The sequence below is a fragment of the Ailuropoda melanoleuca genome, chromosome 1 (assembly GCF_002007445.2).
Source record: "Ailuropoda melanoleuca isolate Jingjing chromosome 1, ASM200744v2, whole genome shotgun sequence".
NCBI lineage: Eukaryota > Metazoa > Chordata > Mammalia > Carnivora > Ursidae > Ailuropoda > Ailuropoda melanoleuca.
In genome coordinates, this window is record NC_048218.1 from 135,102,769 (window position 1) to 135,115,065 (window position 12,297).

Here is a 12,297-nt window from a genome sequence, read left to right on the forward strand (position 1 = left end):
TTTAATAAAAACTGAAGTAACACCTTTTTTGGGCATGTATTTCCCTGTCATATCTCATAAATAATTCATATCAAGGTGTGCTTCAATTGAAACTCTTCCTATTAGCTAGCTACCTAAAAGAAACAACAGATATTGTGGCATATGTTATATTACTTTGGTTCTCCTCTCTCACTTCAACCCATATCCTGCTTTCTCTACCCCCAATACTACACAAATTTACCTGGCCCATCAGTGATTCTGGACAAAGGAACAAATATCTATGTATTTCTCTTTGTGAGACTAGGAACCCATAACATATCTATCTGCCACCAGTCACATAAAAACCTCAAACCTCTTTTGCTAAAAAATGATTTCTTTAAGAAAATGTGATAAAACAATTCATGAATAAGCTAAAAAAATGACTGAAATATCTTCATTTCCCTGTCATTCTGACTGATTGTTTTCCTTTAACACATACATGGAAGTTATCTCTCATCCCAGTTATATCATAATGCATGAAAGAGGAGATTTGGGGGTGGGAAGCAACATGAGTTTATTCACTGAGGTAAGTCATATAAATAATATAAAATGTAAATCATATATTTTATTATTGAGAAAACAAAATACTAGCCAAGAATATATTTCTTTACATTTTTAGATTTAACTAGCATTGAAAGTTTCAAGGTTTATTTTGACTAGTGTCTGGCTTTCTAATTGACAAGCTAATTAGAAGGGTATGCTAGACTCCTTGTCCATACCAAGTTCAGTGTGCAGCTGTCCTGAGGGAAAGACATACAAGTGAACTTGTTGACACTTGAAATTAAGCAGCACTCACCCGAAAAACTGTCATTTCTTCCAGCAGAACTTCTTCTAAATCATGCCAAGTCTCCTTAGGAATTGAAACTACTTTAAGAACGGTCCCAACATCTTTGAAAGAAGAGGAGGAGAAAACAATTTAAATAGATATGAACAAAGGATAGTGTTAATGAATGGTATCAGTATTTGACTAGAAAGAACATTTTGAAAGAATGAACCTCAGTCGTCCTTTTATTTTTCTGTTAGAGCAGTAATAAAATATATATTCAAATGCATTTCATGCAACTAGATAAACCATGAACATAACTGTGGAATAAACACAATTGAATTTTTAGAAATATATGAAGCTTGGAAGAAGGCTTTATCCTGAACTTGCAAAATTAAAAAATATATATAATAATCACTAGGTTGAATTAATTGTGTTTAAAAAATTTTTAATCTCCACTGTCAGGTGTCTCAGAAAAAAAAAAAACTAAAAAAAAAAAGATACTATCAATCTGATATGACAGGTTTTTCCACTCTTGAGAAGTCAGGGACTCCTTGTGAAGACTTAATGCAGATGCAAAACGCAAGGAATGTTGTCAAGCAAGAGTAGTCAAGAGCTTCCAAGCCTTGCTGCTCATCCTCCTGCCAACTGGAAGCCTTTAGTACTTATAGGCCCCTAAAGACAGCTCAATGACCATTAAGTGATGAATGACAATAACTTGATTTCGCAAAATAAACACCCTGGATTACTTGTTCCGGTGGTTTTTTCAATAATGGTTAAGCAGGTTTGGTTAACAAATTGGTTTGATTAATGTCTTGAAAAACCAATTTTAGAGTACTAAAGAAATTTAAAATTCAGGAGCATAAATCACAAGAACTATGAAATTGGATACACTGTATAGAGATTTAAAGCACTGTTTATCCTAATTCTCATTGTGAAAGGAGACAAAATGTTTTAAGTAAAAGAACTGTTGCTTTTACTGTAAATGGTGTTAAGAGGATACTATTTTTCCAGTATTTACAGACATGTTTCTATTCCTTGATAGAATGAAGCACAGGATCTTATTAAAATTTTTTTAAAAACGGACCCTTCAACATTTCAACATTCCAGTTCTGATCAGCTGATCAATTATTTTTAGCTTCAACTGGCTCATTTTAATACAGTTCAACTGACTCATTTGAAAAGAGAATCATCCACCAGAAAAATAATTTAACATATTCACTGAATAACCACTGATAGCCGTTTTCAGGGCATCAATACAATGTGCTTTGTGAGATCAAGAAAAGTTGCTAGCGAAGAAAAGAAAAAAAGAAAATTTGCTAGTGTGTCCCTTGTAAAGTGAAACAAAACAAAACAAAACAAGCCCTCTGTTAAGAGGTTACTTCTATGTTTATAGGACTTTAGACTACTCATGACACCAAGATGAAAGGTAAATTAGGTTAATCTACTCAGTGCCTCTGATGGGTTTCCAGTATCCAAACATAACTTTATCTGTGTTCCAGATCTAGTTTTACCGAGTAGTATTTCAAACAATTTCACACAAATTGAATCAGATTACTCAACTAGGATCAATATACTATGATGTGCAATTCAGTTAAAAGATAAAATTACTGTAATCAATTTACTTTGCTGACAGATGACCCTGGTCTGCACTGACCGATAGCCATCCACATCTTCGGACATTCAACATACTCATGAAACTGGTTCCTTTAAAGACAGCTTGTGTCCAAGAGGAATTAAAAACTCATGATTGGATTTCTTTGGTCAAATAGCCAGAAGCAAGCCTTTGTTGCACAGACAATGAGTGAGGGACTCCTCAACATGTTTAGGCCAGAGGTGAAAAAAAGGTAAGTGTGACATTACTGAATAAACTTAATTACTCTGTAGCTAGATCTACTTATATTTTGACATTAATTGAATACAAATCCTATCATCTTATAATTTCTAAAGATTTATATAACCAGAAGTTGATACTTAAAATTCATTGATTTTTATCCAACTCTTGAGTCTCAAAGGGACTCTCTTATTTGATAAATTTTCTCACTCATTAAGGTAGACTGCACTGTATTGCTCAGAATCTGACACTGTTACACCTGATAACAAGTATTTCACAATTTCATTATAAAACTTTAAGTCTTTAAAGCACTTACCACACAACTGCCATTCCCCTGTAGTTAATTCAGTTTTTTTCTGTTTCTCACCCAGGGAAATACATGCTATTATACAAGGTTTCAGTGGAGCAGTCACTCTGCTTCTCATTGATTTATGTCAATTAACAATGCTAATGGAGACTAGGAATTTATTGCCTTGGAATCTGACCCTAACTAGCAAGTTTCAGTTTTGTAACTGGTGCTTTCAAAATAGTATTAATGAAGAGAGAAGGGGGAAAATATATCATAATAGCAATGGGATTCATTCTGAAAATATACCTGTAAAAAGTTTGTTGGTAATCATGAATAAGTAAAAAATTGTTGTTAAATTTCTATAGAAATGGAATTAAAATGTTTCTGGTGAATCTTTAGGTCCATTTTGTTGTTCCTCTGATGAAGTTTCTTTTGTTTTGTTTTTTTGTTTTCTTTTATTGTATGGCAAAAACACTAAACAAATGTTGCCAAAATTTATTTGCTAGAAGATCTGCACTCTATGATAATTTTAAAGTTCAGGTAATTTTGCATTAATGTAGTCCAGAAACATTAGTGAATGTCTTGGGAATTTTACCATGGTTCGAGCAATACATCTTGGTTCTAAAAAGCCAATGGATAGAAAAGAGTTATGATTCAATCATAGATATTGATGGTTTACCTAATCATTAGTTTTACCCGACTGCATTTACCAACTTTTGATTGAAAAGGAGATTTGGCTTAAATCAATATATATCAGTTTGTTACTTTTTTAGTACACACTGTCATGGTGGATGTTCAGGTTTTTTAGTTGTTTATTAGAGGTTAACTGTATCTCGACAGTGACTATAAAAACTTCCTTCAGTTCTTAGCACACTCAGTCCATTAAACAGTATTTTGGAAGGAAATTTAGAGCTAAAATCAAAATATTTACCTGTTCCAATAAACATAACATCATATTGGCCATCTTCTGCATCCACTCGATCTACTACGATTTGTGTAAATTGATAATTTACATCTGTTTTGATCATTATTGGGCGGTTATTAATAGGAAACACTGGATTGTACATAGCTGGATGACTTCTTGCAAATGTTATAACATCATCAGGAAGGTCTTTTGTAGAGTCAAATCCACCAAATGTTTTACTGGGACACTATTAAGATAAAGAGAATATCTTTTGATTAAAATACAGTAAATAGAATAATTATAAAATAATTTATGACCTCAATGGTCATAAACTAAATCTAAACCTGTCATTATTCCTTTAAAGTAACTGATAAAATGAAACATAATGTTACTAATATTAGTAGATGTAATATATAGCATATATTTCCTAAACATCTCTTAAATCTCAATGGGATTTAGTTACATCACCATTTCTTACCAAGAACTACAAACACATCTAATGAATTCAGTGTACAGGAGTGTGATGCCTCTGTTAGTGGCAACACAATACATTTTACCAATATGGTAAAGTACCTGAAATAAGAAATGGAATATGTTACAACTAAATCTAATTAATAATCACATTAGATAATCTCAGAATAATTTTCTTGGATACATTTTTTCCCTATGACATCATGTTAAAATTAAAATGCTCTTTTCAAACTGAAAGATAATATAAACATTCTTTATTCCTTTGTTTCTAACATAACCCTAAAAAAGTACCACAAAAAACTATCAGTACTATCTCATTAATAATTAATTTAAAAGATAAGGAAATGTGTTATTCATAGTGTTTAACAATCTCCATGGCCCTGAGACTGGCCAATCAGGGTGGACCAAGCTAAATAGATGACGGCTACAGAGAAGCACAAAGGATGTGCTGTGCTACACTGGCATAACGTCACCTCTCAACAGGAACACTCCCCATAAGGCAATAAAACAAAAATGAGAAAATTCATATTTCACTGTGTCTCTTTTCACTGCATTTAATGATGTGGCACAGGCATTCAAAGTACAACATCTTCAGTCTCTTGCCTTTTGTCTTATACCTACATAACTTTTTGCCACTTAATGTTAAGAGCTTGGGAACTGAACTGTAATTAAGAGACGTTCTTGATCTTACAAGAGACTTAGGAGGAGAAATCAATTGTCTTTGCCGTTACCTTGATACAGGTCATTAATAATTCATGGAAAATGAAATAAACTTGTTTTGAAATGGGAACAGTATCAGTCTATCTCTGAATATATACGTATGTTGTATATAGAGACACACACAATAATAATACACCAATACAACAGTTAAAGGATTTAAGGAATTACTTTTTAAGTAAGTTATAAAATTACTTATTTAATATAATATGTTTCACTTAGTATGTTTTTCTCCACTAGTGTTGACAAAATGACTATTCTCAGATGCCACTTCTTTTGAATTAATGAACTCATTCAAGTGAATCTGATTCATTGAGTTAGGTGTTTTGTGCTTCTGGTAGCCCTTTTCTATTTCCTAGATTAGGCGTTACTCTCTGCTTCTGTCTTTCACAGTTGATGGTGCATACTGTTGACTTAATTTCCCATGTTTTAACAATTCTTAGAGTAGTGAGTGAGAACACAGGCTCTAGAACCCAACTGCCTGAATTGAATCCTGGTTCCTCTCCTTGCCTCAGAGTCCCCATCTGTGAAAAGGAAACAATAGCAATAGTTGGGCTACTGAGTATTTTATATATATACACACACTCAGAATAGGGTCTGACACACAATAATTTCTAATGTCTAACATCAACTGCAAATATACTGTATATGTATTCAGATCAAAACTTTTGTGTCTCTAATAGCAGTACAATATCTAGCACAGTGAAGGAATTCCATCAAGTTTGAAGTGAAAATAGAAAGAGTCAGGTTATATTGAGAACNATTTTATATATATACACACACTCAGAATAGGGTCTGACACACAATAATTTCTAATGTCTAACATCAACTGCAAATATACTGTATATGTATTCAGATCAAAACTTTTGTGTCTCTAATAGCAGTACAATATCTAGCACAGTGAAGGAATTCCATCAAGTTTGAAGTGAAAATAGAAAGAGTCAGGTTATATTGAGAATATACTCGTATTAATGAGCCATAGAGATATAAACAGCCATAGGGATATAAAACTCATCACCAACAAAGTAAAAGCAGTTTGCCATTAAGAAATGGGAGTAAATATCTTGTGCTTTTTATAAAACCCATTTGACTTCGTATAATCAATATTTCATCTTGTTTGTTCATTCTTCTGACAGCCTCTATAGGTTTTATTTTTAAAGATTTTTTTTTATTTATTTGACAGAGATAGAGACAGCCAGCGAGAGAGGGAACACAAGCAGGGGGAGAGGGAGAGGAAGAAGCAGGCTCACAGCAGAAGAGCCTGATGTGGGGCTTGACCCCAGAACGCCANACACAAGCAGGGGGAGTGGGAGAGGAAGAAGCAGGCTCACAGCAGAAGAGCCTGATGTGGGGCTCGACCCCAGAACACCGGGATCACGCCCTGAGCCCAAGGCAGATGCCCAACCGCTGTGCCACCCAGGCGCCCTGCCTCTATAGGTTTTTTATCTATAAGAACTATCAGCTAAAAGTAATATTTATGAAATGCAAAATTTTCAATTTGCTCATAAAGAAGTTTATAGAGAAAAACAAGATGAAAACCTCACAATTAATAAAATATATAAAACATAAATTACTTGAATTTAACAGAACAAACAAAACTGAAGTAAAATTAAAGTCAAATATAAGTTTTTCCATCACATGAAGTTATTTCCTTAGAGATTCTTAGGATTAGAAATGTTGCACTTAAGTGGATGTTCAGTCCAGGTATACTATGGCTTCTGCCATCAATGATAACTTCACTCATTCTCTGCCATATTGAAGTCTTTGGTTTTTTTCTCCCTACTTTAAATTGCAGATTCAAAGCTGGTTTTATTTTGGGTTCTCTCCATTTTTTTTTAAGGCTGAATGTGCCCCAGGGTTGCTAGAGGGAAAAAAGGAGAGGTGAGCAAGAGTAGACAGTGTCTGTTAAAATATGTAGGCCCTGCTCTCTCTCTGAGATTTTCTTGCATTTCTTCTTTACCTACTTGAAGGATGTGTCCCATTCCCATGGGAAAATAATATCGATTTAAAACTTTTCTTCCTCCTATTTAATGGGCAATCCTTGAAGCCTTCATTATAATTAGGAAGAACAAGTTCAGATTATCCCAATTGTTTCAACTCTCCATGAAGGCCATTTTCAGAAAACAAAATAAATAAGGCTACTCATTCAGCTTCTACTTCTCAAAAATTATGGCTATTGGGGTGCCTGGGTGGCACAGCGGTTAAGCATCTGCCTTCAGCTCAGGGCGTGATCCCGGCGTTATGGGATCGNGCGTTCTGGGATCGAGCCCCACATCAGGCTCCTCCGCTGTGAGCCTGCTTTCTTCCTCTCCCACTCCCCCTGCTTGTGTTCCCTCTCTCGCTGGCTGTCTCTATCTCTGTCGATTAAATAAATAAAATCTTTAAAAAAACAAAAACAAAAAAAATTATGGTCATTAATAACTAGTAAGCACTGAACTTAACCACTGATGTCTGTAAAAAACATGTTTTTAAATGGAGAATTCCACAGTATCATAGAAAATCCTTGCTTTGCCATGTTTATAGTCCTGGCACCTTTGTTTTACATTATCTATACTTAATACCTGTTTGTAGCTGCTTTTTTTTAAACTTTGGCAGAAATTTATTCCTTTGGTATTTTAAACACCTAGGCCATAAATAAATAAATAAATAAATAAAGGGGGGCACCTGGCTGGCTCAGTCTGAGGAGCATGCAACTCTTAATCTCAGGGTTGTGAGTTCAAGCCCCACACTTGATACAGAGATAACTAAGAATAAATAAATACATAAATAAATAATAATTTAAACACCCAGGCCACTTACAGTTCCTGGTCGTGGGTAGGGGACTCTTCCTTGATAAGGCACCCACTGATAGTTGGGACCATCCCTGTGAGCATATGGACCAAGGAAGACCCTTCTCACATCACTCATGCTATACATACACACAGCTGATCCCTTGAAGATGTTACTAAAAAAGGGAGACAAAAAAACCAACAACAACAGATTTTCATCCTTATACAGTGGTAAAACAACTGTTTTTAAGTTGTTCTAAGTTCTTAAATATCAGATATCAATTATCAAAACTTGAACATAAATTCAATCTCAAATAATATTTGGTACCTTTTTCAGCCATGTGTATATATTTTCACAATACACAGGGGAACAAATTATGATTGCTCAAAAATAGAAGGCATAAATGAAACCATCATTAGTACTCATAGCACATATATTTATACCACATACAGACAATATATGATATGAAGATACACATTCATATACATAAACTTTGGTGAGAAAACACCTACACATGATCTTCTAAAAAGTAATATTTAATTTTGATATCAAATAAAAATAAAAATATAAACTTTGTAATATGTTAAGCCTCAAGCATGATTACTAAAACCAGAGAACTTCTAAGCAAGCAAGAATGTTTAAGAAGTCATTTTATAAGCTGAAACTGGTAGAGAAAATGAATAGTTAACATCAAAGGATGTGTTACATTGTATTATTTTTAACTCCCAAACCACCAAAAGCATTACAGACAGTAACAGAGTCTGATTTGTGTGAAGGCATTTAAAACAACCCTTCCTAACTCAGAAAATTGTTTTAAGTTAGTAGCTGTTACATCCTACTCAAAGTGGAGTATTATAGCAATTATCTCCATCATTTTACTTGACAAAAAGCAGGTACCTGAAACAAACTGGAAGTTTGCCATGAGCTGCCACAATTTTCCGTTTTATTTTACTTATATAAATACAGCTTGAGAGATGTACTTATATAAAGATATAAAACAGTTGTGCACACTTAAAATATGGACTGCTTATCTTTTAACCAATCTCTCACCACAGAAAATTACCTATAAATCATACCAAATGAAAAACATGTGTTTACAAGAGTTTATTGCTGGAAACTGTTCCACATAGACAATGTCTGGTAGAGTGCAATCTGCATGAGGGAAGAAAGATGCCTGGTTGCTTTTCTGTAACATCAATTATATATTGCCTGGTACTTGACACATAGTAAATCTCAGTAAATATTTATAGAATTTAATAATGATATTTTCAAAATGGAATAGCAAATAGTTAGGCCCCATGCTATTCCTACAGATTCAGAAACACTGGGGGCAAGGCCTAGCACGTTCTCTGGGCAACTCTGATGGATGCTCAGATGGATGTCTGAGAACCACTGTACTAAGTAATGAGGAAGCAGAAGGAATGGATTAATGTCTGTTTAATTTTAACAACTCCAGGTAATATAAATTTTGTACTGAATGTGATAGGAGATAATTTTATACTGAATGTGACTGACAGCAAGAGCCTGAGGAAGATGGGTAATGGAGAAAGGAGGAGGGTGAGGAGAAAGTGAAGGAGGAGAGAAGGAGGGGAGGAGGAGAGTGAGGGAGGAAGAAGGGGAAGAGAAAGGAGAGGAGAGAAAGAAGTGTTTCACTTGCATTTTATAGCACTATTAACTCTGATCAAAACTCAGATTTCTGCTTTTCAGAATAGTCTACATTTCACTCAGATGTTAAAGTCAAAGCTATACATAGAACATGACATGACACATTTTTCATCCTATTTATAGTGACGATATTCTTTGCTAAAATTTCTTTTTTTAAAACAACTATTTAGGTCATAACTTATTTTAACCATCGAAGAATCTACAACAGATCAGAGGTTAAGACAACACTGTTCTTTCAAAAACATATTTTCAAAAATTACGGATACTTGTAAAGTTCCTAAAAGACATGAAGTTTCTATGTTAATAAGATAGTAAAATATTGTTTACCTGGAAGTTGTAAACACTCCATATACAATTGGATTCTTAGGATCTTTAGAATTCATTAGGAATACATCCTCTGTTTGAAAACAAAATTAGGAAAAGTTGCATTTTGAGGTTATAACAAAGTCTGAACAGATACTCTCTGTCCAACATCATCAGCAACTTACGCAATTCATCAAAATGAGTGTCGATGCCATTTGGACCTGGCACCGAGCAAATCAGACGAGCTTTGAGGAATGTTGTCCACTTATTCACCAGACTTCTGTGCCCCCCGAAGTCATTCTGAAAGGAGAGAACACTGGTTTTAGGAAATGTGCATGTGAGTGATAATTTCAAATATTTCTCTTATCTTCCTATCTTGAGACAGATATACAATTTATTTCTCAAAATAAAGTAGTTCGATTATAGATCCAAGTAACTATGTTTTCTTATTATATTTTGGTCAAAGCTATTCACTCAAACTTTATTCAAGGAATGACTCACAACATACAATGAATATACTGGCACATGATACACTTCATGAGTATTTACTGAAGGGAAGAATAAATGTATACCTTGTAACCCACACTGAATAGATCCCAAACAAAAGCATATCAGCACTGAATATTTTATAAGTTAAACAACACTTTACAAACAGCACACTGAAAAATTATTTGCATAAGCCTTAATAAAGGAAATTCATTTACCTCCTCACTGATAATGAAACTAAATTTTTACTTAATGTAGCGATAATTCTATTTTGATAGTGTGTATTTACCGGTAACTTAAAAGTCTTTTAAAATAATATTTATGTGCATATGTTTGAAGGAACATGACTGTTCCTTCAAAAACGTAACAATGATTTATATTTTGTTTATATAATTCTATTTACTATAAAGATTTTTTCTTAACTCTTGTAAATAGTGCTTTTAAATATGATTTATATTTTTGGAGAGGATTCTCATATATTTCACATATTTTTGTATGTTTCCAGATTGTTAAAACTTCTAATTTTCCCGTAACTTAATATACTAAGAGATAAATAATTAGATTATGACTAGGGAAGGAAAGATGCTCACCAACCCTCCCAATAGAGATTTTCAAAAATTTCCTATTTCCTTAAAAAAAGAAAATTCCATTGAAGACAATTATTGGATCTGGCTTTGTGATTTTCTTGAGATGAAAGGTGCTTGAATATATAATAGCAGTTGGCTTTATTCATAGTGTGTATATATGCTGCACTATACAGTGTAGCGAGAATGAATGGTACTGTTATATCTTCACACCGATACTAACTAATCCAGAAACATTTATTGAGCAATTTTTATTCTATATATCTAGCATTAAAATGTAATATATCCAATTTTGTGTCACACAGTAAATGAACTACCTTAAAGTTCAGAACTTCACAATTACATCTGTGTGTTCACATCTATGTACATAAGATGCTATAATCAATTTATAAAATCAAGCTTTAATGCTTTTCTCTCTTAACATTAATGTTTTAGCTATTCCAACAACAAATGTCCATTCAAAAGTTACACATTGTAGGAAACTAGGCTATGTCTGAGAATACAAAACAGTATGTTCTCTACATAACATAAAAACAACAGTATTTCCTTAAAATTTCAAAGCTTGTTTAATGTAAGCATGAAATAATGTGTCACAGCCTCTACCTGCATGTTTTCCTGTGAAGAGTCACTCATAAGCAACTATGTTTTCAATCTTTCTTTACTATTTAAATATTTATAGTGATCAGTCAAGATTTTGAGCCATATTTTTCATTGTACTTGCACATGGGTGGAAAAGAAAAAGAAATAAAGCCATGATTGGACAGTGAAATCCTCAATTGTTCTTTTCTTTACCTCACCTTGCATATCTGACCTATTCTAGCATGAGTGGCTTTTCCAGTGTGTTCTCCATCTATCGCATTTTCACGGAAGAAAAAATATACTTTGTCATCTTCAGGGTTGTCACTTTCTGGGATGAGGTGGGCACTAATGAACCTTGGATCTGAGAGACAAATTACAGCATATATATTAATTCACAATTAGATAAATAATACCATTCATTACAGTCCATTTTCACTTTCTCTTCACTTCCTTTTGACATATTTCAAGAACTAATCTTTCCTTAGTTCACAGTTTTCAGTACATGTGAATTATTCTTTATTTATTTTAAAGTATGTTACAAATCACCTTATGTTGCAAAAAAAATCTTTTTTTTAAAGATTTTATTTATTTATTTGACAGAGAGAGAGAGAGAGCACAAGCAGGTGGAGTAGCAGCCAGAAGGAGAGGGAGAAGCAGGCTCTCCGCTGAGCAGGGAGCCTGACACGGGGCTCAATCCCAGGACCCTGGGATCTTGACCTGAGCTGAAGGCAGTCGCTTAACCAACTGAGCCACCCAGCCCGCCCCCCCCCCAAATTCTTTAATTATTTTTTGGAAAGTTAGGAGTAGAGGCAGAAATCCTCAGTGTGACCACACAGTGCAATGCATTACTGGATATTAAAATATTTTGCAAACGGTAAGTGTTACAAATATTGCTTATTGCCATCATCACTATTA

At 33.8% G+C, this 12,297-nt stretch overlaps 1 protein-coding gene across 3 annotated transcripts in view; it reads right to left on the reverse strand.

Annotated features, from left to right (window-relative positions):
* SEMA3A (semaphorin 3A) overlaps nt 1-12,297 on the reverse strand; it is a 455,650-nt gene that overhangs the window by 35,576 nt on the left and 407,777 nt on the right. For all 3 annotated transcript variants that reach the window (XM_034667173.1, XM_034667177.1, XM_034667180.1), the window contains 6 exons: nt 11,601-11,743; nt 9,919-10,033; nt 9,758-9,827; nt 7,796-7,940; nt 3,836-4,055; nt 815-906 (listed from right to left, as the gene is read on the reverse strand). In XM_034667173.1, coding sequence (XP_034523064.1) covers nt 815-906; nt 3,836-4,055; nt 7,796-7,940; nt 9,758-9,827; nt 9,919-10,033; nt 11,601-11,743 — 785 coding nt within the window. The remainder of the gene's footprint in view (nt 1-814; nt 907-3,835; nt 4,056-7,795; nt 7,941-9,757; nt 9,828-9,918; nt 10,034-11,600; nt 11,744-12,297) is intronic.